Genomic DNA, 25793 nt, shown 5'->3' with positions numbered 1-25793 from the left:
ATAACAGGTTAAGGGTTGAAAATGTACAGTTATCCAGCAGTGTCTTGTTTAAATGGTTTTAGATCCACCTTTGTTCATTTGTGTTTGCTACAGTGGCTGTGCTACAGAAAAGAAATGAACACAGCATTCATGAGGATAAAGCCTGTATTATAAAGCATGCACAAGGATAAAGCATGCATGAGAATAGTTCAAGAGTGTTCCCAAATGAATTAATGGACTCAATAAACAAATAATTAAACAAGTTATAAAAAGCACAAAAGCAGGCAAAGTAGTGTTCCTTTCTCAGAAATGCCCCTCTTCTCTGCAGACACAGCAGGAAAATTAACATATTGCAGTGGGCACAAAAAAATAGGCAGAAAAGTTTCACTTTCGATTTCCCAGAAATCCCACCCTCTCCTGCAGGCACTGCAGTAGAGGACCAGAGCATATAAAAGGAGGACACACAGGACACTCAGGATATCAGACAGAGAAGACACACAGGCAATCACACAAGGTAAGTGCTTAGTGTTCAGAGAGCTTCTAAAGAAATGCCAAACAGATTATTTCTCTCTCTCTCATGTACACACACACACACACACACACACACACACACACACACACACACACACACACACACCTGCTTTTCCTGTGTTTCCTTCGTTCTCTATACTTCCTCTATGTTTCTTTAATACAGATTCAAACATGGGAAATGTGGTCAAACCAGGTATGTAACACAAACTGACTTACTTTAATATTACAGTAATGCTGAATGGGACTGTAGTGCACGAGGCAGCGTCTACATGCAAATGTATCTTTATTTATCATGTGCACTGTTACTGTAGATAAAAATGGTAAAATATCAAGTAAAACTGTCAGCAGAATTCAGACATTAAACAACAAGAGTCAAGAACAATGCATATAACAGTGCAAAAGAAATTTACAAATCCACCATGTGACAGATATGAAGAGGTGAAATGAAATATCCAGTTTGTTCAGGACTGAGAGATTAATAATGTGTGTAACACATACGGATGATATGATGACGGACAGCTCTGATAGTGCAGCACTTATAGATGTGAAGCAGGGAATATATTTATGGTGAGTTGTTATGAGGCTGATTGTCTGGGGAAAGAAACTGTTCCTGTGTCTGGTAGTTTTGGTGAACAGAGTTTTGTAGCACCAGCAGAAGGGAGGAGCTGAAAGATGTTGTATCCAGGGAGTGAAGGGTCAGTAGTGATTTTTCCTGACAGGTTTCTGGTTCTTGTATGGTACAAGTCCTGAAGAGTGGGCAGAGGAGCACTAATGATTTTTTTCTGCTGTTTTAACTGTGCTGCAGTCCATTTCTGTCCTGTTTTGTTGCTGCACCAAACCAGAAGGTGATTGATGAGCACAGGACAGAATCACTGACTGCAGTGTAGAACTGCATCAACAGCTCCTGTGCCAGACCGTAATTAGCGTAGAAAGAACATCCTCTGCTGGGCCTTTTTCAGAATGAATACATGAATATAAACTAGGAAATTTACCATCAGTGTGTTTTTTGTAACATGTTTTTCTGATGATCTATTTAACAGAATTTGTTACAGTTCTGGGTGATAAAATTGTTACAAGTGGAGAAACAGTTATTCTTCGATGTGAGGCAAACACAGAAGGAGTAGATGCAAAGTTGGAAAAAGACGGCAGTAAATTGTCATGTGTAGAGGGCAAACACAAAGTGACCAGAACAGGTAAAACATTTACTTTGAAAATTTTAAATGCTGATGAGACTGATGAAGGGAAATACACTTTAACCCTGAGCAACACAGCGGGATCTGCATCATGTTCCGCTTTCATCAGAGTCGGTAAGTAACATTATATTATTACCTGATTTAACTATAACATACACATAAATACTGATCATGTAAATATTATAATATTCAACACTGCAAATGGAAACCTCATGAAATAAAACAGAACTAAACTTTAGTATAATATAGACACAATAATAATATTGTATTAATAACGTGTATTTATTCATTACAGAAATGAAGGAATGGAGAGAAGTGCGATGGCAGAGGTATCATTATCCTTCAATCCTGATTTTTATCTTCTAACACATTCACTGTTTTTACTGTAATAGTTATAACTGATATATAAACTAACAAACTGATAGATTTTACATTTTCTTTTCTCAGTCAAGCTGAAATGTTGAATAATATCAAGACATTTAACATTTGTAATGAAGTTGAAGAGCTCCACTTCCTCTTGTATGGACCAGTTGGAGCAGGAAAATCCAGCACCATAAACACCATCAGAAGCATCTTTGAAGGACGTCTGTTTGTAAACTGCCAGGCTGCTGCAGGATCTACTACGAGTCACACTCTCTCTGTGAGTCCATAATATACCGTGTGTGTGTGTGTGTGTGTGTGTGTGTGTGTGTGTGTGTGTGTGTGTGTGTGTGTGTGTGTGTGGTACATTTATCAAAGTAAATGTTAAAAAACAATGTTTTTTCTCAACATCTTCCAGTTTGAAAGTTTCAGACTTGAAGATGAAGAAGGATCATTTCCTTTTGCCTTCTATGATGTAATGGGTGCAGAAGCAGAAGCAAAAGCTGGTGTGAACACTCAAGACATCATCAGTGCTTTAAAAGGTCACATGAAAGAGGGCTACAAGGTAAAGTGTTCACATTACTGTGTTCAGCTCTTATCACTCAATCACACTGTATGGAACTCAGTAGGAAACACGTGTCTCTATAAAATATTTGTACTATTTGTAACTAATAATTATCTTTAATATTTTGATCCTTTTATTTAATCCACAATTTTCTGAGCAGTCGATCAGGTTTATATTTCACTGCAGGTTGTGTTCTGTATAAAACTGTATCTTGAATCCTGTATCTGGAAAATCATCCAAATGAGTGAAATGTTATATGACCAAACAACACTTAAATATTCTTTTAAATATCTTTTCTTCAGTTCCACTCTAATGGGCCGTTGTCTGAAAGCGACAGTTTTTACAATCGAAATCCAAGTCTGGGTGATCAGATGCACTGCCTGGTGAACGTCATAGCAGCTGACAAGATTTCACTGATGAGCAATGAATTTATCAAAAAATGGAAGACTATCAGAGAAACAGCGACCAGTATGGGTGAGTCAGTTCACAATAATCATCAGTTCACAATAATCATCATGTTATAGAAATAATGTTCTTTAAAATATCCAAAAACACTCTAAATCATTAATCAGACTGCAGAAATATATCATAAAATGATAGTGTTTTTCTGTGTGTTTATGTATGTGTATGTATCTGTGTGTTTATCTGTGTTTGTGTGTGTATCTGTGTGAATTTAAGTGTTTGTGTGTTTATCTGTGTGTTTGTGTGTGTGTATCGGTGTGTGTATCTGTGAGTTAATGTGTGTGTCTGTGTGTGTATCTGTGAGTTAATGTGTGTGTATCTGTGTGTATCTGTGTGTTTATGTGTGTGTATCTGTGTGTTTATCTGTCTGCGCTACAGGAATCCCTCAGGTGGTTTTCATGACGAGAGCAGACTGTGAATGTAAAATAACAAAGGAGAATTTGCAAAACATCTACAAAAGCAAAAAGATCCGAGATAAAGTGAGTTATTTTGGTGACTGTAATGTGCATCACTGCAACGATTCCTAACTACAATTTGAAACTAAATAACGTGTGTGTTTTTCTGTGTGTATCCAGATAATTCAGTGCAGTCATCTACTGGGTGTACCAGTGAACCTCGTCTTCCCTGTCGTGAACTATCATCAGGAGACCGACGTGAACACGGATATAAACTGCCTGATGCTGGATGCCTTAAAAAATATTGTTTTCTGGGCGAATGATTACGTGAAGAAATGTTCCAACAAGCAAAATTCACATCAGCAATCAAACTATGAATAAATACATTTCACAGAAAATATGAAAAGCAGTGTAACACACAATCTATATATGCATGTCCTAAAACTGTGAAATCCAGTAGACTTTAGACTGTAAAACCAGAAGAGAATTGTTTCCTGTTGTGGGCAGAGAAGTTTGAGACAATACTTCCAGTCCTTATTTAACAAGATTCTCATCAAAAAGCACCATAGAACATAAAGAAGAAGCTACTAAGATCATGAAATTACAGAATCCAGAAGTGAAATGTAAACCTGATCGGCTGCTCAGACACTGTGCATTAGGTAAAAGGGACTATAAATATAAAATAGGAGAAAGTAAAAGAAATAAGAGGAGATATGAGATGATATATTCTATAACGATAAGATGGTATTTAAAAAAAATTGTGCAATATATTTATTTAATATTTACATTTGCAAAATGGAAAGTACAAAATTGAATGAGGCATAATAAACCAAACTGAAGAGCCTGAAGAGAACCATTAACATCATTATTATAAATAAATAAATGTGGCACAATCACAACTTAATGTAATGCAATAAATTCATTTAAAGATACTAAAAGATTGTTTGATTGTTGTTTCTTGTTCTTGCAGAAAAAGGTGTCAGTCTCCAATTATTGTTTCAAATACAATGGTATCACATCATATCTGTTTTTTTACTTTCGGTTTCATGAAAAAAAACATCAACGGGACAGAGTGGAAAGTCACTATAATGTACAGGAGGTCAGTATAATGTACAGCAGGTCAGTATAATGTACAGGAGGTCAGTATAATGTGCAGGAGGTCAGTATAATGTGCAGGAGGTCAGTATGATGTGCAGGAGGTCAGTATAATGTACAGGAGGTCAGTATAATGTACAGCAGGTCAGTATAATGTACAGGAGGTCAGTATAATGTGCAGGAGGTCAGTATAATGTGCAGGAGGTCAGTATAATGTACAGGAGGTCAGTATAATGTGCAGGAGGTCAGTATAATGTGCAGGAGGTCAGTATGATGTGCAGGAGGTCAGTATAATGTGCAGGAGGTCAGTATAATGTACAGGAGGTCAGTATAATGTACAGGAGGTCAGTATAATGTGCAGGAGGTCAGTATAATGTACAGGAGGTCAGTATAATGTGCAGGAGGTCAGTATAATGTACAGGAGGTCAGTATAATGTACAGCAGGTCAGTATAATGTACAGGAGGTCAGTATAATGTACAGGAGGTCAGTATAATGTGCAGGAGGTCAGTATAATGTGCAGGAGGTCAGTATAATGTACAGGAGGTCAGTATAATGTGCAGGAGGTCAGTATAATGTACAGGAGGTCAGTATAATGTGCAGGAGGTCAGTATGATGTACAGGAGGTCAGTATGATGTACAGGAGGTCAGTATGATGTACAGGAGGTCAGTATAATGTGCAGGAGGTCAGTATAATGCAGGAGGTCAGTATAATGTACAGGAGGTCAGTATAATGTGCAGGAGGTCAGTATAATGTACAGGAGGTCAGTATAATGTGCAGGAGGTCAGTATAATGTGCAGGAGGTCAGTATGATGTACAGGAGGTCAGTATGTGCAGGAGGTCAGTATAATGTGCAGGAGGTCAGTATAATGTGCAGGAGGTCAGTATGATGTACAGGAGGTCAGTATAATGTGCAGGAGGTCAGTATAATGTGCAGGAGGTCAGTATGATGTACAGGAGGTCAGTATAATGTACAGGAGGTCAGTATAATGTGCAGGAGGTCAGTATAATGTACAGGAGGTCAGTTTTCTTTCTTGGCCGGGAAAACAACCCTTCTGTATAATTAATAAAAGATTATACTGTCTGTTTGGTGGACGAACAGATCAAATAACTAACATTAATTCCATTACTGTTAATTCTAAAACTTAATTAAAATATTTATGGTTAATTATAACCCTTAATAAATACAAATTGTGTACACTTTCTGCTGTACGGACCAGTTGGAGGATGAAAGTCCAGGACCATAAACACCATCAGCGTCAGCTGGTGGAATGTCTGGCTGCTGCACTGTCTGAGACGAGTCACACGAAACGCGTGAGTTCTGTTTGTTTAATTTCAGCCAATGATTTCCTGATAATCATGAAAATTCCATTCATGGTCCAACCATGCTGATGTTTATTTCCCTTTAGTTTGACAGTTTTGAGATTTCGGAGAAATATGGATCTTTTCCTTTTACCTTCTATGACACGATGGGTGTGCAAGCCCAAGATGGTGTACACATTAATGACATTATCGCAGCTTTAAAAGGTCATATGAAAGTCGGCTACATGGTAAGATAAAATACACTTTGTTAACAACTGAACTTATACGTGTAGAAGAAATATAGCCAGGATTCTAATTTTATATTTATTACTACTTTATGTAAATGAACACTAAAAAAAAGGTACAGAATTTGCATAAATCTACATACATACATATGCATATATAAATGTCTGACTTAGTAACAAAGCAACCAACTGTAACCAAACATCTCATATTATCCAAAATAAACACTTTTTCACACAGGGTCATGTAGTTTTGGATTTAGTTTTCCCTCATTTTACTGCATGTTGTGTTCACTTGTGTTATCTTTTACTAATATTTTATTAGTTTGATGATCTGAAACATTAAAGCGTGAGAAACATTAAAAAAAATCAGGAAGGGGTCCAACACTTTCACACCAATGTATGTGTTTATATTTTAAATACTGGTAAAATAGGGACAGCTTTTATGAACCTTCCGTAAAGGAACACAATTGTACAGGATGTGTTTGGATGCTGGAGCATATCGAGACCAAACCTGTTCCAGCATGATGAAGCCCCTGTGCACAAAGCCAGCACTATGAAGATCTGCTTTACATGGTTGTAGTGGAAGATCTCCTGCTAAAGAGCTCAAACCCTATTGAACACTTTTGGAATGAATGTAAACACTGACTGCACCCCAGGAACCTCCTCACCTTCTCTCCTACATCACTACCTGACTTTACTAACAGCTTGTGGAACATCTTACCAAAAGAGTGGAAGTTATTATTACAGCAAATGATGAAGGCCAATAATAATAATGCTAAGATTTTTTATTTTAATTAATAATATAATTAACATTTAATTAAATATAGTAAAAAAGAAATACAATAAATAAGTACTTATAACAGGTTTGTATACATAAAAAGGGTAGAAATTAAGTGTTTTAAATGCTTTTTTATTTTTAAGTCAAGAAGCTTTTATTGTCATTTTAATACCCATATATAACTGACGCAGTAGAGTGTGAAATGAAATAACATTCCTCCAGAACCCTGGTGCAACATAAAACAGCATAAAACAACACAGATCTGCATCACAGAATATAGAGTTCAGGACTAAAGTAAGTGTCACCACATAAAGTGCATCATGTGCAACTTGGTGCAAACAGTGCAAGACAAGACCAGTGTGGGACAAATACACAAAACACAAAACAGCACCGTCAGGAAACCCTCTGTATGTTATACAGTACAATGTGCAAAAGAGAGAACTGTACACAGGAGTGTACTTGTAAATAAACACAAAATCTGTGCAAAACAGCAATAGCAGCAGTCAGATGCATGTGCAAAAAACAGCATTTGAACAGTTATAGTTATAATAAAAGAATAATATAAATGGGTGGTGCTGAAGTGTGAAATGAGTATGAGTGTGTGTTTGAGTTCAGATTCCTAACAGCTCAGTAACACACAGTTGAGAGAGTGTGTGTGTGTGTGTGTGAGTTTCAGTTCCTGTTTATTTATTCTGAAAGGTGTTTATTGTTTTTGGAGTCTGTGAAGATTAGGCCAATGTGTCTGCATTCCTATCTTGTGTTCTAAGATTCCCTTCTTCTCCTCCATGATTTTCTGTTTTGTGGAATTATATGCAGAGGAGAGTCACGTGGTTTAAGGTGTTTACAAGAAGTGCATCAGTATTCCTATTTTCAGAAGGTTTATTTGACTGATTGAATGAACTATTAAATGAACAGTCAAACAATGCTTCTATCAACAAATAAGCATTTGCATGAATTTCCTTCATGCCAAAGACGTTACCGTATCAAGCTGGATCTAATTTATTGTAAAGCACTGGCACACACACATATATATTTGCAGATCAATGTCCAGTGACAGTGATGTATTTCATTCATTATTACCTTAATGCTTACATCATGAAAAGGGTTGAAAATGTACAGTTATCCAGCATTGTCTTGTTTAAATGGTTTTAGACCTTTGTTCATTTGTGTTTGCTACAGTGGCTGTGCTACAGAAAAGAAATGAACACAGCATACATGAGGATAAAGCATGTATTATAAAGCATGCACAAGGATGAAGCATGCATGAGAATAGTTCAAGAGTGTTCCCAAATGCATGAATGGATGCAATAAACAAGCAATTAAACAAGTTATAAAGGTAAAGTAGTTTTACTTTCGATTTCTCAGAAATATCTCTCTTCTCTGCAGACAGCAGGAAAAGACATTAAACAAACTGTAATATGCACAAAAAAACATGCAGAGAATTTTTACTTTCGATTTCCCACAAATCCCACCCTCTTCTGCATGCACTACAGTAGAGGACCAGAGCAGATAAAAGGAGGACACACAGGACACTCAGGATATCAGACACTCAGGAAATCACACAAGGTAAGTGCTTAATGTTCAGAGAGCTTCTAAAAAAAATGCAAAAACATTATTTCTCTCTCTCTCATGTACACACACACACATACACACACTCCCTTAGTTCTATAAAATACGACAGTTTCATCACTGACTGCATCGGTGTACAGTATTTACTTTCAGATAACAGAATTTTCCTCAGTAAGTGCCAGTGTTTATTACAGTTACAACACGATGCTGTGCTTATCATCACTTTTACTTTCTGTTCAGTTTTCCTGCGTTTCCTTCCTCTTTATTACAGTTACATCATCTCACGCTAACACTGTAAATAATAACATTTTCTAATAATGTTTCTTTAATACAGATTCAAACATGGCAGGATTTTTGATACCAGGTATGTAACACAAACTGACTTACTTTAATATTACAGTAATGCTGAATGGGACTGTAGTGCACGAGGCAGCGTCTACATGCAAATGTATCTTTATTTATCATGTGCACTGCTACTGTAGATAAAAATGGTAAAATATCAAGTAAAACTGTCAGCAGAATTCAGACATTAAACAACAAGAGTCAAGAACAATGCATATAACAGTGCAAAAGAAATTTACAAATCCACCATGTGACAGATATGAAGAGGTGAAATGAAATATCCAGTTTGTTCAGGACTGAGAGATTAATAATGTGTGTAACACATACGGATGATATGATGACTGACAGCTCTGATAGTGCAGCACTTATAGATGTGAAGCAGGGAATATATTTATGGTGAGTTGTTATGAGGCTGATTGTCTGGGGAAAGAAACTGTTCCTGTGTCTGGTAGTTTTGGTGAACAGAGTTTTGTAGCACCAGCAGAAGGGAGGAGCTGAAAGATGTTGTATTCAGGGAGTGAAGGGTCAGTAGTGATTTTTCCTGACAGGTTTCTGGTTCTTGTATGGTACAAGTCCTGAAGAGTGGGCAGAGGAGCACTAATGATTTTTTTCTGCTGTTTTAACTGTGCTGCAGTCCGTTTCTGTCCTGTTTTGTTGCTGCACCAAACCAGAAGGTGATTGATGAGCACAGGACAGAATCACTGACTGCAGTGTAGAACTGCATCAACAGCTCCTGTGCCAGACCGTACTCCCTTAATTAGCGTAGAAAGAACATCCTCTGCTGGGCCTTTTTCAGAATGAATACATGAATATAAACTAGGAAATTTACCATCAGTGTGTTTTTTGTAACATGTTTTTCTGATGATCTATTTAACAGGACTTCTCAAACTTCTGTTTCCGGCCAAACCAGGTATGTAGCACAAACTGACTTACTTTAATATTACAGTAATGCTGAATGGGTCTGTAGTGCACTGGGCATCAGTGTGTTTTTTGTAACATGTTTTTCTGATGATCTATTCAACAGCATTTGTCAGAGTTCTGGCTGATAAAATTGTTACACGTGGAGGAACAGTTATTCTTCGATGTGAGGCAAACACAGAATATGTAACGGCAACGTGGGAAAAAGACGGCAGTAAATTTGATTGTGTAGCGGGCAGACATAAGTGAATACAACAGATAAAATATTTGCTTTGGAAATTTTAAATGCTGATGAGGCTGATGAAGGGAAATACACTTTAACCCTCAGCAACATATCAGGATCTGCATCATGTTCCGCTTTCATCAGAGTCGGTAAGTAACATTATATTATTACCTGATTTACTATAACATACACATAAATACTGATCATGTAAATATTATAATATTCAACACTGCAAATTAAAACCTCATGAAATAAAACAGAACTAAACTTTAGTATAATATAGACACAATAATAATATTGTATTAATAACGTGTATTTATTCATTACAGAAATTAAGAAATGGAGAGAAGTGCGATGGCAGAGGTATCATTATCCTTCAATCCTGATTTTTATCTTCTAACACATTCACTGTTTTTACTGTAATAGTTATAAGTGATATATAAACTAACAAACTGATAGATTTTACATTTTCTTTTCTCAGTCAAGCTGAAATGTTAAATAATATCAAGACATTTAACATTTGTAATGAAGTTGAAGAGCTCCACTTCCTCTTGTATGGACCAGTTGGAGCAGGAAAATCCAGCACCATAAACACCATCAAAAGCATCTTTGAAGGACGTCTGTTTGTAAACTGCCAGGCTGCTGCAGGATCTACTACGAGTCACACTCTCTGTGAGTCCATAATATACCATGTGTGTGTGTGTGTGTGTGTGTGTGTGTGTGTGTGTGTGTGTGTGTGTGTGTGTGTGGTACATTTATCAAAGTAAATGTTTTTCTCAACATCTTCCAGTTTGAAAGTTTCAGACTTGAAGATGAAGAAAGATCGTTTCCTTTTGCCTTCTATGATGTAATGGGTGCAGAAGCAGAAGAAAAAGCTGGTGTGAACACTCAAGACATCATCAGTGCTTTAAAAGGTCACATGAAAGAGGGCTACAAGGTAAAGTGTTCACATTACTGTGTTCAGCTCTTATCACTCAATCACACTGTATGGAACTCAGTAGGAAACACGTGTCTCTATAAAATATTTGTACTATTTGTAACTAATAATTATCTTTAATATTTTGATCCTTTTATTTAATGCACAATTTTCTGAGCAGTCGATCAGGTTTATATTTCACTGCAGGTTGTGTTCTGTATAAAACTGTATCTTGAATCCTGTATCTGGAAAATCATCCAAATGAGTGAAATGTTATATGACCAAACAACACTTAAATATTCTTTTAAATATCTTTTCTTCAGTTCCACTCTAATGGGCCGTTGTCTGAAAGCGACAGTTTTTACAATCGAAATCCCAGCCTGGGTGATCAGATGCACTGCCTGGTGAACGTCATAGCAGCTGACAAGGTTTCACTGATGAACAATGAATTTATCAAAAAATGGAAGACTATCAGAGAAACAGCGACCAGTATGGGTGAGTCAGTTCACAATAATCATCAGTTCACAATAATCATCCTGTTATAGAAATAATGTTCTTTAAAATGTCAAAAACACTCCATCTAAATCATTAATCAGACTGCAGAAATATATCATAAAATGATAGTGTTAACTTGTGTGTTTATGTATGTGTATGTATCTGTGTGTTTATCTGTGTTTGTGTGTGTGTATCTGTGAGTTTGTGTGTGTGTGTAACTGTGAGTTAATGTGTGTGTTAATGTGTGTGTATCTGTGAGTTTATGTGTGTGTATCTGTGTGTTTATCTGTCTGCGCTACAGGAATCCCTCAGGTGGTTTTCATGACGAGAGCAGACTGTGACTGTAAAATAACAAAGGAGAATTTGCAAAACATCTACAAAAGCAAAAAGATCCGAGAAAAAGTGAGTTATTTTGGTGACTGTAATGTGCATCACTGCAACGATTCCCAATGTGTGTTTTTCTGTGTGTATCCAGATAATTCAGTGCAGTCATCTACTGGGTGTACCAGTGAACCTCATCTTCCCTGTAGTGAACTATCATCAGGAGACCGACGTGAACACGGATATAAACTGCCTGATGCTGGATGCCTTGAAAAATATTGTCCCCTGGGCGAATGATTACGTGAAGAAATGTTCCAACAAGCAAAATTCACATCAGCAACCCAAAATAGAATAAAGAAATTTCACAGAAATTTTGAAAAGCAGTGTAACACACAATCTGAAAATTTGAATGGATATTTATTACTCAAATCTATTACCTTTTTAACTGAGTAAATATATATTTTTTTTTAAGATAACGAAGTTTAAATATATTTTTTTTTAAGATAACGAAGTTTAAATATACACAGATTTTTTTGATGAGTTTGATTAGTTTAAATGATATACAGATATCATTCCTGCTTTATATGTAGATGTAAAATTCAGTCATAAAGATTTAAGGTTTTTACATTGTATTTGTACAGAGTTACGGATTTGATTTATTGAAGAACATCATGGAAACAGACTGAAGATTTTCATGTTCTAGAAGTTTAATTGTGTGATGTTGATATGAAGCTGCAAAAGAAGGATTCAGATATTTTTCAGACAGTTTATTGATCATGTTTTTTATAAGACAAAAGAAAAAAAATGAGAAAACATTGAGCAACAACCTGTTACATGTATATGTGTATAAATTTAGACTAATATTAGTTTTTAGTAGTTATTCCTCTGAAAAACTACGTTTCAGCAAACTGTACATCAGATTACAATTCTTACGGTTCTTCTGCTACCCATGTGCCTCCAGTAAGAAACAACTTTTTAATGTATATTCACTAAGAGGAAGAAACGTCATAAAAGCTTTGGCCTCTGTTTTTACTGTAAAAACAAAGTGGACCTTTGAACAGTTTACACCAACGTGAACTGAAAACTAGGAATAAAGTCAGTTGAAGAATCGGGTTTTAATTGAAAATAAATGCATTTCCCAGACAGTAAAGTTATTGTGGTGTTTTTTCTGCTCTAATATTTTCATACTGACAGAACAAACCAAATCAGGAGTTATTCACTCGAGATAAACCAAAGTTACCTTAAAGTGCAACATTAAGAGGCTCTCAGCTGCACAAGATGACCACCTTCTAGTGCTTTACACAGTCAACATAATCACCATCACTGAGAAATTAAATTCACCTGATAGAATGAGACTGGACCAAACATCCAACCATTTTTGTTTTCCAATGACAACCATTACAGAGACAGCACACAAATGACTCCAGGAGACTCTACTACAGGGGAGGCCAACCAGTCAGAGACCGAGAGCCACATTTTTGACTGTGTTACTGCAAAGAGCCACATCATACACATGGGCACACATGAACATCACCCATCCCTTCCTCTTACACACACACACATGAACATTGTGTGCACTGTCTCACACACACAAACTCTCAGTTCAACCAAGTATAAATATAATAATTTACAATAGCGTTTGTCTTTTACTCTGCATGTTACTTAGTGGGACTTTTGGCATTCCTTGCCTTGAACAATCCCCTTCAAATCTGCCTTGTATTCCGTTGTTGCCACTCGAAGCAATTCTTTCACACGTGTGTCAGTCAGAACAGATCGATGCTTTGATTTCACGTGTTTCAGGGTAGAAAACAAGGACTTTGTTTGTTTTTTTTTTTTTTTATGTGCGTGTTCACTTCGCATGAGTTCAATACGGTATTTTCGTCAAATGCATGTGCGTGAGATGAATATACCGCAGGGGGGGCAATTAATTTTTACAAGGGGCCACATGAGAAAGCTGAATTGTGTCAGAGGGCCACACCAACGATAATATTTTAGGCATGCACCGAAATGAAAATTCAATTCAAAAGGCAATGAAATCCATAATTTTTTGTGTTCTGCCTTTTGCCTTGGCACCATCACTGGAAAACTTTCCTGCCTTTTCAAAAACGTCCTCTACAGACGGAGTGCGCATGCTCAGATTCACTTTACTTTTCTGCGCCGCGTTCTTCTCATATTTAGAAGGAAATCGGGATGTTTGGATTTCCTGTGATAAATTAAACTCGATTTGGAGAAACTCTTTGTAGATAAACCCCCCTCTTGAAATTTCAGCATTGCATGTTTTGCACATCGCTCTCCACACACCGCAGACATGTTGCTCTTATCCAGATAACCGTGTGCTGCTGCGCTTTTTTATTGCGTCATTACAATTGTGTTTCTGCGTGTTGTTTCGGTGATTTAGAGATTTCCGAAAATTCTCGGTGCATCCCTGTAATTTATGATTGGCCTCATGCCAAGGTCTGATATACCGCAAACATTCCCAGTAAAGGCAAGCTCATTTAAGTCTTAAAAATACCGTATTGAACGTAAGCAAAGCGAACACGCACATTAAAAAACAAACACACAAATATCGATATGAACGTAAGAGCCGCATGAAACCAGCCAAAGAGCCGCATGCGGCTTGTGAGCCGCGGGTTGGCCACCCCTGATCTACCAGGAAGAGTAAGCAGGTTTGTGTGAAGTGTGTTTGGAAAGTGGTTCACGTCTTCAATATCATTTCTGGGTAAAAGCACCACTGTCAGGACAGCAAGGCTTTAAACCTTTCTGCTATCCTGCAGTAATGTTGGGGAAACAGTCTTGGGGCTCAGGGTATTACTGGATAAAGTGTATTTTTTTGGCTGCTTATTCCAACCATTACACTGCGATTAATGGAATATCTGGGAGAATACGGAAGGGCTCCAGTAGTACATGTTTGAAGAATGCAAAAATCAACCCTGAAAATGAAGTAATTGATTTATGAGTATTTATATTTGTCTTTGGATTTATCACAGAAATCACTGCAGTGATGTGAAAATCAGTAATGTGGAGGTAAAATTGTATCATGGTGTTTCGAGTGATCCTGCCATACTGTGAAGAATATTTATATTTACTTTATTTCTTTTGCCAGACGATTTTGTCAGTTGAGGAACACAACAAGCAATTTATCATCAGATTGCAATAAACACGAGACACACCAATTATACAAGGTTTCAGTCATCGTTTAAAATAGTTAAAGCTTCGGGATAAAGGACAATAAGAATCAGTTAGTTGTTCATTGAAGAGGTTAGTTTTCAGTTGTTTCTTGAAGATTATACTTGCGTATAAAGTAGAAAATAAGCCTGATACTTTATTTCACTGTAAGTGATGTATATACCACAGGAAGGAAGTAATGAAGTACAAATACTTCGTTACTGTACTTAAGTAGATTTTTCTGGGATCAGTATTTTACTCCACTTTTTACTTTTACTCTAAATTTTTACACAAATATCTGTACTTTTTACTTCTTGCATTTTCAAAACCGGCTCGTTACTTTAGTTTTAATCCATCGATTTGGTGAAATTAATTTTTTTTATCATCACTGCAGCCGAACAACTGATTTCCTGTTACTGTGCGTCTTTTTCAATCCGCTGGTGTATAAAGTCCTGACTCTCGATCTTTACAAAGAGAAGAATCAGCAGAGAGAAGGCGGTGAGAAGTTTGGGCTTAATGTGGATGAGACAGAGGGAGTCAGTGATGAGAACATGACTGAGAACAGACACATTCCTGATCGTCATCATCTTTTCTCTGCTTGTGTTCTATATGTGGATCTTCAGCCTGGATACATTCATTCGGTAACAATATTTTATTAGTTTTGTATTAATATATATATTTTAATTTGGCTGTCAAAATTATTGTAAACGGCACTAAATGTTATTAACGCGCTATCAATTCAGCGCGCATTTCTGTTTTTACCATTTTTATAAAAAATGTAAATACAAATAAATATCTAAATATAAAAGGCGAAATTAAAACCTTGACAAAAATACATTTATCCACGACAATCTTTCTTTAATTAGATATAAAATAAATAAATAAACTCCAGATAAAAATATTTTTAATCAGTAAACTTGTTTTATTTCTGCACCAAGTCTCAATTCAAACACCAAATCCACCATGTTTTACACAATTAACCCTCTAGGTGGCGTTTTGTGGGTTTTTCCCTCATAATGGCAACACGAACTTAAATTACTGTCTTTATTGATTGTACAGATAAAAACAATACATCATTCAAATCTGTACGATCATTCAAATCATTCAAAAAGTAGTTATTACAATACAATGACAATAAAGATCGATCGATCTTTATTGTCATTGTATAGTAATAACTACTTTTTACTTCAGTACATGTCAGAGCCAAAACTTCTTTACTTCCACTTGAGTAAAAATCAGTACTTCAACTTTCACCCGAGTATTTTGAAACATGAGTATCTGTACTTCTACTTAAGTAAAGGATGTGTGTACTTTTGCCACCTCTGTTAATCAGTAAATATGATGCGCCAAGTCTCAAATCAAACACCAAAATCTGGCATGATTTACACAATTAATCCTCTGAGGGGCGACAAACGCACCGGAGCGTATTGGCATTTTTCCTCATAACGCTGAAACGAACTTAAATGACTCTTTTTTGATCATACAGATAAAAGAAACTGTAATTTGTAAAGGATTTACTTTTATTGTATTTACTCATAATAATAAAACGCTGTTCTTTTGTAAAATAAAGCAAACAGACAGGGGGTGCTCTCTGCCATCTCAATCATCTCCCTTCACAAACTCACAATTAAAACAACGTGTATCTCAGGGAATTTTTGCCTCACAGAAATAATAAATATATGTATATGAAACTCGAAATGAAATAAAACTCCCCATAACCCTCTACAATTCAAAGTTTTTTCCAAGTCTCCGAGCACCACTGGGGTGCTGCCTGGCCTCTGCAGCCCACTTAGGGGCACCGCCCCAATGCTTCTTTAGAGATCCCAGTGCCTGACATGGCTTCCTCACCCATTGCTCCTCTACTTTTTAGCTACTACTGTCCTCATTCTTGACCAATTGACCAACGATCACCTACATCAACTTCCTCCAGGGCAAAGCCCTTGAATGGTCTACAGCTGTCCTGGAGGCCCAGAGTGCCAGCTGCTCAAGATTCCCGGCCTTTACCACAAAATTCAAGTGAGTCCATCTCTGTGCCCTGCTGGGTTGCCACTCTTCCTCTGTATCCTGATTCCCATCTTCTATAAACCTTACATTTACATTTGCGGCATTTAGCAGACGTCCTTATCCAGAGCAATGTACAAAATGCCTCTGTATCCTGATTCCCACCTTACTAGAAACCTTACCCACTCCACTTCCTTGTTTGGTTAAGGACATGGCTCTGGTCTCTTCCACCTGTGCCTAATTTATCTGCTTTGTCCTTATTGGACTCTAAAATAACAATAGATATTTCAGCATTTTTGAAGTTTGTCTCTCCATTTGGTTTCACAAACCTCGTCTTGGCAGACTGCTAGAGCACCTACTTCTCCTGCAGTCGACCCCAGTAAGAGCCCCCCCATCCCCTACAGCTAAATAAAGTATAAAGAGTGTGTGTACCAGTAAGTAAAAATAATAAAGGAAGTAAATCAAATAATTTCTGGACAAGCTGCAAGCATTTGTTAACTGTAGTTGGCTGATGTTGACGATCTGGAATAAATCTTGAGTAGTATACTATGCATTACTTGCTTATACATTTTTTTAATACTGCACCCTAAATTAAACTTCACAATCACAATATTGCAGTTTAAGTAAATTACAAACTATGCATGTCCTGTAACTGTGAAAATCATGAAAAATCGTGCAGAAAAAGCAGAAAAGGTGTCAGTCTCCAATTATTGTTTCAAATACCATGGTATGACATCATATTTGGGTTTTTACTTTCGGTTTCATCATCAAAAAAAACAAAAGAAAAAACACCGTTTTTGGACAGTTTCTTCCTCTCTCCATGTTCTGCAGTATTTGTTACAGGTTTATAAAATATTATATATAATTTGTACCTAGTATAAAAAACATTTAATGATTTTGCTGTTTAAGAAAACTTCGAAAATATGCAAATCATTTCAGTATCAAAACTGATAAAGAGTAAAAGCTGTGAAATCGGCAGTGAGTCGTTTCCTGTTGTTGAAGAACAGCGAAGAGCAGGTCAGGGTGGTGTACAAGATAAAACATGAACATTCTCCTAAGTTTCAGTTACAAGTATGTGGACAGAAAACATAAGGCATGCAGAAGGAGGACAATATAATGTACAGGAGGTCAGTATAATGTGCAGGAGGTCAGTATGATGTACAGGAGGTCAGTATAATGTGCAGGAGGTCAGTATAATGTACAGGAGGTCAGTATAATGTACAGGAGGTCAGTATAATGTACAGGAGGTCAGTATAATGTACAGGAGGTCAGTATAATGTGCAGGAGGTCAGTATGATGTACAGGAGGTCAGTATAATGTGCAGGAGGTCAGTATGATGTACAGGAGGTCAGTATAATGTGCAGGAGGTCAGTATAATGTACAGGAGGTCAGTATAATGTACAGGAGGTCAGTATAATGTGCAGGAGGTCAGTATAATGTACAGGAGGTCAGTATAATGTGCAGAAGGTAGTTCCTAGGCATCTCTCCATCCCCGGTCTCCGCTGATGGCGGCTCTCCGTCTCCGGCCTTCTCGCTGTCTGTGCCGGGGGTTTTGCCTCGTTCTTGGCCTCCGCGGGGAGCTGCGCGCCATTTCAGGCACCTGCTGAGGGCGTGGTTTCGTCTTCGGGACGGGCATCATATGTGTTACGTATCCTTTTGCGTTCCTTTCCTTCTGGAATCTGCACTCTCTCCGCGGCTGCGCTTCCCAAAGCGCACCCCGGATTACCTTATTCCTAAAGACTGCCACGTGTGTGTTTGTGTGTGTATCTCTTTCTCTCACTCATTATTAAACCCGAGCGAGCTGTACTCTGGCTTCGGCCTTCCATTCATTCGCTCCCTGACAATCTGAAAGTCGGTTACACGGTAAGATAAAATACACTTTGTTGACAATACAAATGAAATTATACGTGAAAAAAAGAATATAGCCAGGATTCTAATTTTATATTTATTACTACTTTATTATTACTAAAAAAGGTACAGAATTTACATAAATCTACATACATACATATGCATATATAAATGTCTGACTTATTAACAAAGCAACCAACTGTAACCAAACATTCCATATTATCCGATATAAACACTATTTCACACAGGGTCATGTAGTTTTGGATTTAGTTTTCCCTCATTTTACTGCATGTTGTGTTCACTTGTTTTATCTTTTACTAATATTTTAATTAGTTTGATGATCTAAAACATTAAAGCGTGAGAAACATTAAACAAAATCAGGAAGGGGTCCAACACTTTCACACCAATGTATGCGTTTATTTTTTAAATACTGGTAAAATAAGGACAGCTTTTATGAACCTTCCTTAAAGGCACACAATTGTACAGGATGTGTTTGGATGCTGGAGCATGAAATTTCCCATCATATCGAGACCCAAACCTGTTCCACCATGATGAAGCCCCTGTGCACAAAGCCAAAATTTACCGTTTTTTTTAAATTAACAGTCAGACCATGCTTCTAATAACAAATAAGCTTTTGCATGAATGTCATCTTTGCGTATAAAAGTGCATTTTCATGAGTGGAAAGATAATGAGGCACGAACATGAATGCAGTGACATTTCATGCCAAAGTCCGTACCGTATCAAGCTGGATCTAATTTATTGTAAAGCACTGGCACACACACTTATATTTGCAGATCAATGTCCAGTGACAGTGATGTATTTCATCAATTATTACCTTCATACTTACATCATGAAAAGGGTTGAGAATGTACAGTTATCCAGCATTGTCTTGTTTAAATGGTTTTAGACCTTTGTTCATTTGTGTTTGCTACAGTGGCTGTGCTACAGAAAAGAAATGAACACAGCATACATGAGGATAAAGCATGTATTATAAAGCATGCACAAGAATGAAGCATGCATGAGAATAGTTCAAGAGTGTTCCCAAATGCATGAATGGATGCAATAAACAAGCAATTAAACAAGTTATAAAGGTAAAGTAGTTTTACTTTCGATTTCTCAGAAATGTCTCTCTTCTCTGCAGACAGCAGGAAAAGACATTAAACAAACTGTAATATGCACAAAGAAACATGCAGAGAATTTTACTTTCGATTTACCACAAATCCCACCCTCTTCTGCATGCACTACAGTAGAGGACCAGAGCAGATAAAAGGAGGGATATCAGACAGAGAAGACACACAGACAATCACACAAGGTAAGTGCTTAGTGTTCAGAGAGCTTCTAAAAATATGCCAAACAGATTATTTCTCTCTCTCTCATGTACACACACACACACACACACACACACACACACACACACACACACACTCACTTAGTTCTATAATATACATTACGACAGTTTCATCACTGACTGCATCGTTGTACAGTATTTACTTTCAGATAACAGAATTTTCCTCAGTAAGTGCCAGTGTTTATTACAGTTACAACACGATGCTGTGCTTATCATCACTTTTACTTTCTGTTCAGTTTTCCTGCGTTTCCTTCCTCTTTAATACAGTTACATCATCTCACGCTAACACTGTAACTGATAACAGTTTCTTATAATGTTTCTTTAATACAGATTCAAACATGGGAGGAAATGTGGTCAAACCAGGTATGTAACACAAACTGACTTACTTTAATATTACAGTAATGCTGAATGGGACTGTAGTGCACGAGGCAGCGTCTACATGCAAATGTATCTTTATTTATCAATAAATATTTATAAGTAAAACTGTCAGCAGAATTCAGACATTAAAAAACAAGAGTCAAGAACAATGCATATAACAGTGCAAAAGAAATTTACAAATCCACCATGTGACAGATATGAAGAGGTGAAATGAAATATCCAGTTTGTTCAGGACTGAGAGATTTGCTCGTCATGTAAATGAATATAAACTAGGAAATTTACCATCAGTGTGTGTTTTGTAACATGTTTTTTTGATGATCTATTCAACAGAATGTGTTACAGTTCTGGGTGATAAAAATGTTAGAAGTGGAGGAACAGTTACTCTTCGATGTGAGGCAAACACAGAATATGTAACGGCAACGTGGGAAAAAGACGGGAGTAAATTGTTATATGTGGAGGGCAAACACAAAGTGAAACCATTAGGTAAAACATTTACTTTGGAAATTTCAAATGCTGATGAGACTGATGAAGGGAAATACACTTTAACCCTCAGCAATGATAAGGGATCTGCATCATGTTCCGCTTTCATCAGAGTCGGTAAGTAACATTATATTATTACCTGATTTAACTATAACATACACATAAATACTGATCATGTAAATATTATAATATTCAACACTGCAAATGGAAACCTCATGAAATAAAACAGAACTAAACTTTAGTATAATATAGACACAATAATAATATTGTATTAATAACGTGTATTTATTCATTACAGAAATGAAGAAATGGAGAGAAGTGCGATGGCAGAGGTATCATTATCCTTCAATCCTGATTTTTATCTTCTAACACATTCACTGTTTTTACTGTAATAGTTATAACTGATATATAAACTAACAAACTGATAGATTTTACATTTTCTTTTCTCAGTCAAGCTGAAATGTTGAATAATATCAAGACATTTAACATTTGTAATGAAGTTGAAGAGCTCCACTTCCTCTTGTATGGACCAGTTGGAGCAGGAAAATCCAGCACCATAAACACCATCAAAAGCATCTTTGAAGGACGTCTGTTTGTAAACTGCCAGGCTGCTGCAGGATCTACTACGAGTCACACTCTCTCTGTGAGTCCATAATATACCATGTGTGTGTGTGTGTGTGTGTGTGTGTGTGTGTGTGTGTGTGTGTGTGTGGTACATTTATCAAAGTAAATGTTTAAAAACTAAACTTTTTTTCTCAACATCTTCCAGTTTGAAAGTTTCAGACTTGAAGATGAAGAAGGATCGTTTCCTTTTGCCTTCTATGATGTAATGGGTGCAGAAGCAGAAGCAAAAGCTGGTGTGAACACTCAAGACATCATCAGTGCTTTAAAAGGTCACATGAAAGAGGGCTACAAGGTAAAGTGTTCACATTACTGTGTTCAGCACTTATCACTCAATCACACTGTATGGAACTCAGTAGGAAACACGTGTCTATAAAATAATTGTACTATTTGTAACTAATAATTATCTTTAATATTTTGATCCTTTTATTTAATGCACAATTTTCTGAGCAGTCGATCAGGTTTATATTTCACTGCAGGTTGTGTTCTGTATAAAACTGTATCTTGAATCCTGTATCTGGAAAATCATCCAAATGAGTGAAATGTTATATGACCAAACAACACTTAAATATTCTTTTAAATATCTTTTCTTCAGTTCAACTCTAATGGGCCGTTGTCTGAAAAAGACGGTAGTTTTTACAATCGAAATCCCAGCCTGGGTGATCAGATGCACTGCCTGGTGAACGTCATAGCAGCTGACAAGATTTCACTGATGAACAATGAATTTATCAAAAAATGGAAGACTATCAGAGAAACAGCGACCAGTATGGGTGAGTCAGTTCACAATAATCATCAGTTCACAATATCATCAGTTCACAATAATCATCATGTTATAGAAATAATGTTCTTTAAAATGTCCAAAAACACTCCATCTAAATCATTAATCAGACTGCAGAAATATATCATAAAATGATAGTGTTTTTCTGTGTGTTTATCTGTGTGTATCTTTTTGTATCTGTGTGTTAATGTGTGTGTGTGTGTGTGTGTCTGTGTATATGTGTGTGTATCTGTGTCTGTGTTTATCTGTCTGCGCTACAGGAATTCCTCAGGTGGTTTTCATGACGAGAGCAGACTGTGAATGTAAAATAACAAAGGAGAATTTGCAAAACATCTACAAAAGCAAAAAGATCCGAGATAAAGTGAGTTATTTTGGTGACTGTAATGTGCATCACTGCAACGATTCCCAATTACAATTTGAAACAAAATAATGTGTGTGTTTTTCTGTGTGTATCCAGATAATTCAGTGCAGTAATCTACTGGGTGTACCAGTGAACCTCGTCTTCCCTGTAGTGAACTATCATCAGGAGACCGACGTGAACACGGATATAAACTGCCTGATGCTGGATGCCTTCAAAAATATTGTTTTCTGGGCGAATGATTACGTGAAGAAATGTTCCAACAAGCAAAATTCACATCAGCAACCCAAAATAGAATAAAGAAATTTCACAGAAAATATGAAAAGCAGTGTAACACACAATCTGAACATTGTAATGGATATTTATTACTCAAATCTATTACCTTTTTAATCGAGTAAATATGATTTTTTTTAAAGAAAAAGAAGTTTAATGATACACATATACAGATATCATTCCTGCTTTATATGTAGATGTAAAATTCAGTCCTGAAGATTTAAAGTTTTTACATTGTATTTGTACAGAGTTACAGAGTTGATTTATTGTAGAACATCAGGGAAACAGACTGAAGTATCTCATATTCTAGATGTTTAATAGTGTAATGTTGATATGAAGCTGCAAAAGAAGGATTCAGATATTTTTCAGACAGTTTATTAATCGTTTTTCATAAGACAAAACAAAAAATCTTCATGTTTAAATAAAAGTATTAAAATCACCTAAATGTTAGATTTATTTTGTTTTAAACATATTTTTTAAATTAATAGATTTTTTGTGAAATCATGAAAATGGATAAAACATTACAATAAAGAGTAGAAAACACATTTCCTGCTGCAGATGTTACAGCAGATGTGATATGAATGAATTAAATTAAATGTTTGTTTCTGCAACACTTTTGCTGAATTAAAACAATTCTTCAGTTGACTGATGAACTCTCGGTTTGAGACAAATGTGCAGACTGAATACGAAAATGAGCCACAACATTGAGCCACAACCTGTTACATGTATATGTGTATAAATTTAGACTAATATCAGTTTTTAGTAGTTATTCCTCTGAAAAACTACGTTCAAAAAACATCTTTTTAATGTATATTCACTAAGAGAAAAAACCGTCATAAAAGCTTTGGCCTCTGTTTTTACTGTAAAAACAAAGTGGACCTTTGAACAGTTTACACCAACGTGAGCTGAAAACTAAGAATAAAGTCAGTTGAAGAATCGGGTTTTAATTAAAAATAAATGCATTTCCCAGACAGTAAAGTTATTGTGGTGTTTTTTCTGCTCTAATATTTCCATACTGACAGAACAAACCAAATCAGGAGTTACCTTGAAGCACTTCAGTGCAACATTAAGAGGGTCTCAGCTGCACAACATGACCACCATTTAGTGCTTTAAACAGTCAACATAATCACCATCACTGAAAAATTACAGGCGTAAATCCTGCTGATGTCAGAACGATCCACATCATATAAAGTTTCTTAAAGATTATACTTGCGTATAAAGTAGAAAATAATATGTAGAACTGTAAGTGATGTATATACCAGAGGAGGGAAGTAATGAAGTACAAATACTTTGTTACTTTACTTATTAGATTTTTTTCGTATCAGGATTTTTCTTCACTTTTTACTTCAACTTTTTACTTTACTTTTCACTTACTTTCACTCATTTTTCACAAATATCTGTATTTTCTACTTCTTACATTTTCAAAACAGACTCGTTACTTTAGTTTTAATCTATTCATTTGGTATCATCAATATTTTTTTTTCTACACATTGTGCACAGATTTCGGCCCATCAACATATTTACTGTAATTGTGCTGCTTTTTCAGTCTCCCACTGGTGCATCATTTCCTGTAGACGAGTTTATGAAGCTCACAATGAGCAGGCAGAATGCAGTGAGAAGTCTGGTGTTAACATGGATGAGACAGAGGGATTCAGTGATGAGAACAGAGACATTCCTGATCACCTGATTATCATCATCTTTTCTCGGCTTGTGTTCTATATGGTGGATGTTCAGCCTGGATACATTCATTAGAGAACAACATTAGAAATTCGTTTTGTATATATATATATATATATATATATATATATATATATATATATATATATATATATATATATATATATATATTAGGGCTGTCAAAATTTGAACCCAAACGCATTTTAACGGCACTAAATTGTATTATTAATGCAGTGCACATTTCTGTTTGACCTATTTTATTAAAAATATAAATACATAAATAAATAACTAAATATAAAAGAGGCAAAATTGAAACTTCAACGCAACATACATTTATTCCTTCCTTTTAGATATGAAATAAATAAATAAACTTTACCGAAACATATTGTTAATCAGCAGAGGAAGGAAGTAACGAACTACAAAATACTTCGTTACTGTACTTAAGTAGATTTTTTTTGTATCAGTTTTTTACTCCACTATTTATTTTTCAGACAAAATTTTACTTTTACTCTACATTTTTACACAAATTTACACAAATATACATTTTACTTCTTACATTTTTAAAACCAGCTCGTTACTTTAGTTTTAATCCATTAATTTGGTTAAATCTTTTAATTATTTTTTTTCCACTGTGCGCCGATTTCAGCCGAACAACTGATTTCCTGTTACTGCGTCTTTTTCAATCCGCTGGTGTATAAAGTCCTGACTCTCACTCTTTACGAAAAGAAGAATCAGCAGAGAGAAGGCGGTGAGAAGTTTGGGCTTAATGTGGATGAGACAGAGGGAGTCAGTGATATAAACATGACTGAGAACAGACACATTCATGATCGTCATCATCTTTTCTCTGCTTGTGTTCTATATGTGGATCTTCAGCCTGGATACATTCATTCGGTAACAACATTTTTTATTAGTTTTGTATTAATATATATATTTTAATTTGGCTGTCAAAATTATTGTAAACGGCACTAAATGTTATTAACGCGCTATCAATTCAGCGCGCATTTCTGTTTTTACCATTTTTATAAAAAATGTAAATACAAATAAATATCTAAATATAAAAGAGGCGAAATTAAAACCTTTGGCAAAAAATACATTTATCCACGACAATCTTTCTTTACTTAGATATAAAATAAATAAATAAACTCCAGATAAAAATATTTTTAATCAGTAAACTTGTT

General features: G+C 35.9%; 2 protein-coding genes and 1 long non-coding RNA gene across 5 annotated transcripts; all 3 read left to right on the top strand.

Moving 5' to 3' along the window:
* The first annotated feature begins 394 nt into the window (after positions 1–394).
* Positions 395–12059, top strand: LOC124379737 (interferon-induced protein 44-like). Of its 3 annotated transcripts, none has more exons than XM_046840300.1 (9): positions 395–493; positions 674–703; positions 1551–1817; positions 1999–2032; positions 2151–2343; positions 10747–10893; positions 11196–11367; positions 11669–11769; positions 11843–12059. In XM_046840300.1, exons 2-9 carry the CDS (start codon positions 682–684, stop codon positions 12041–12043), a joined length of 1137 nt encoding a protein of 378 aa, XP_046696256.1. In that variant the 5' UTR covers positions 395–493; positions 674–681; the 3' UTR covers positions 12044–12059. The 3 variants fall into 3 exon arrangements, with proteins under 3 accessions (XP_046696256.1, XP_046696248.1, XP_046696239.1); XM_046840292.1 differs by lacking the exons at positions 10747–10893; positions 11196–11367; positions 11669–11769 and adding exons at positions 2482–2628; positions 2931–3102; positions 3469–3569 and having other exon boundaries at positions 400–493; XM_046840283.1 differs by lacking the exons at positions 10747–10893; positions 11196–11367; positions 11669–11769; positions 11843–12059 and adding exons at positions 2482–2628; positions 2931–3102; positions 3469–3569; positions 3666–4408 and having other exon boundaries at positions 400–493.
* Positions 8360–10626, top strand: LOC124380003. Its single transcript, XR_006924564.1, has 6 exons — positions 8360–8470; positions 8808–8837; positions 9693–9725; positions 9840–10105; positions 10286–10319; positions 10438–10626. It is a non-coding gene; the product is annotated as an uncharacterized LOC124380003 (long non-coding RNA).
* Positions 12060–19976: 7917 nt separating the features above from the next.
* LOC124379723 (interferon-induced protein 44-like) lies at positions 19977–23898 on the top strand. The gene is made up of 9 exons (XM_046840251.1): positions 19977–20014; positions 20381–20413; positions 20759–21025; positions 21207–21240; positions 21359–21551; positions 21678–21824; positions 22125–22299; positions 22568–22668; positions 22765–23898. The coding sequence occupies exons 2-9, from the start codon at positions 20389–20391 to the stop codon at positions 22963–22965; spliced, it is 1143 nt and encodes a 380-aa protein (XP_046696207.1). The 5' UTR covers positions 19977–20014; positions 20381–20388; the 3' UTR covers positions 22966–23898.
* Positions 23899–25793: the final 1895 nt, after the last annotated feature.

The sequence above is a fragment of the Silurus meridionalis genome, chromosome 3 (assembly GCF_014805685.1).
Source record: "Silurus meridionalis isolate SWU-2019-XX chromosome 3, ASM1480568v1, whole genome shotgun sequence".
NCBI lineage: Eukaryota > Metazoa > Chordata > Actinopteri > Siluriformes > Siluridae > Silurus > Silurus meridionalis.
The sequence above is the reverse complement of the archived record's forward strand: the minus strand, read 5'-3'. Positions and strand labels throughout refer to the sequence as shown.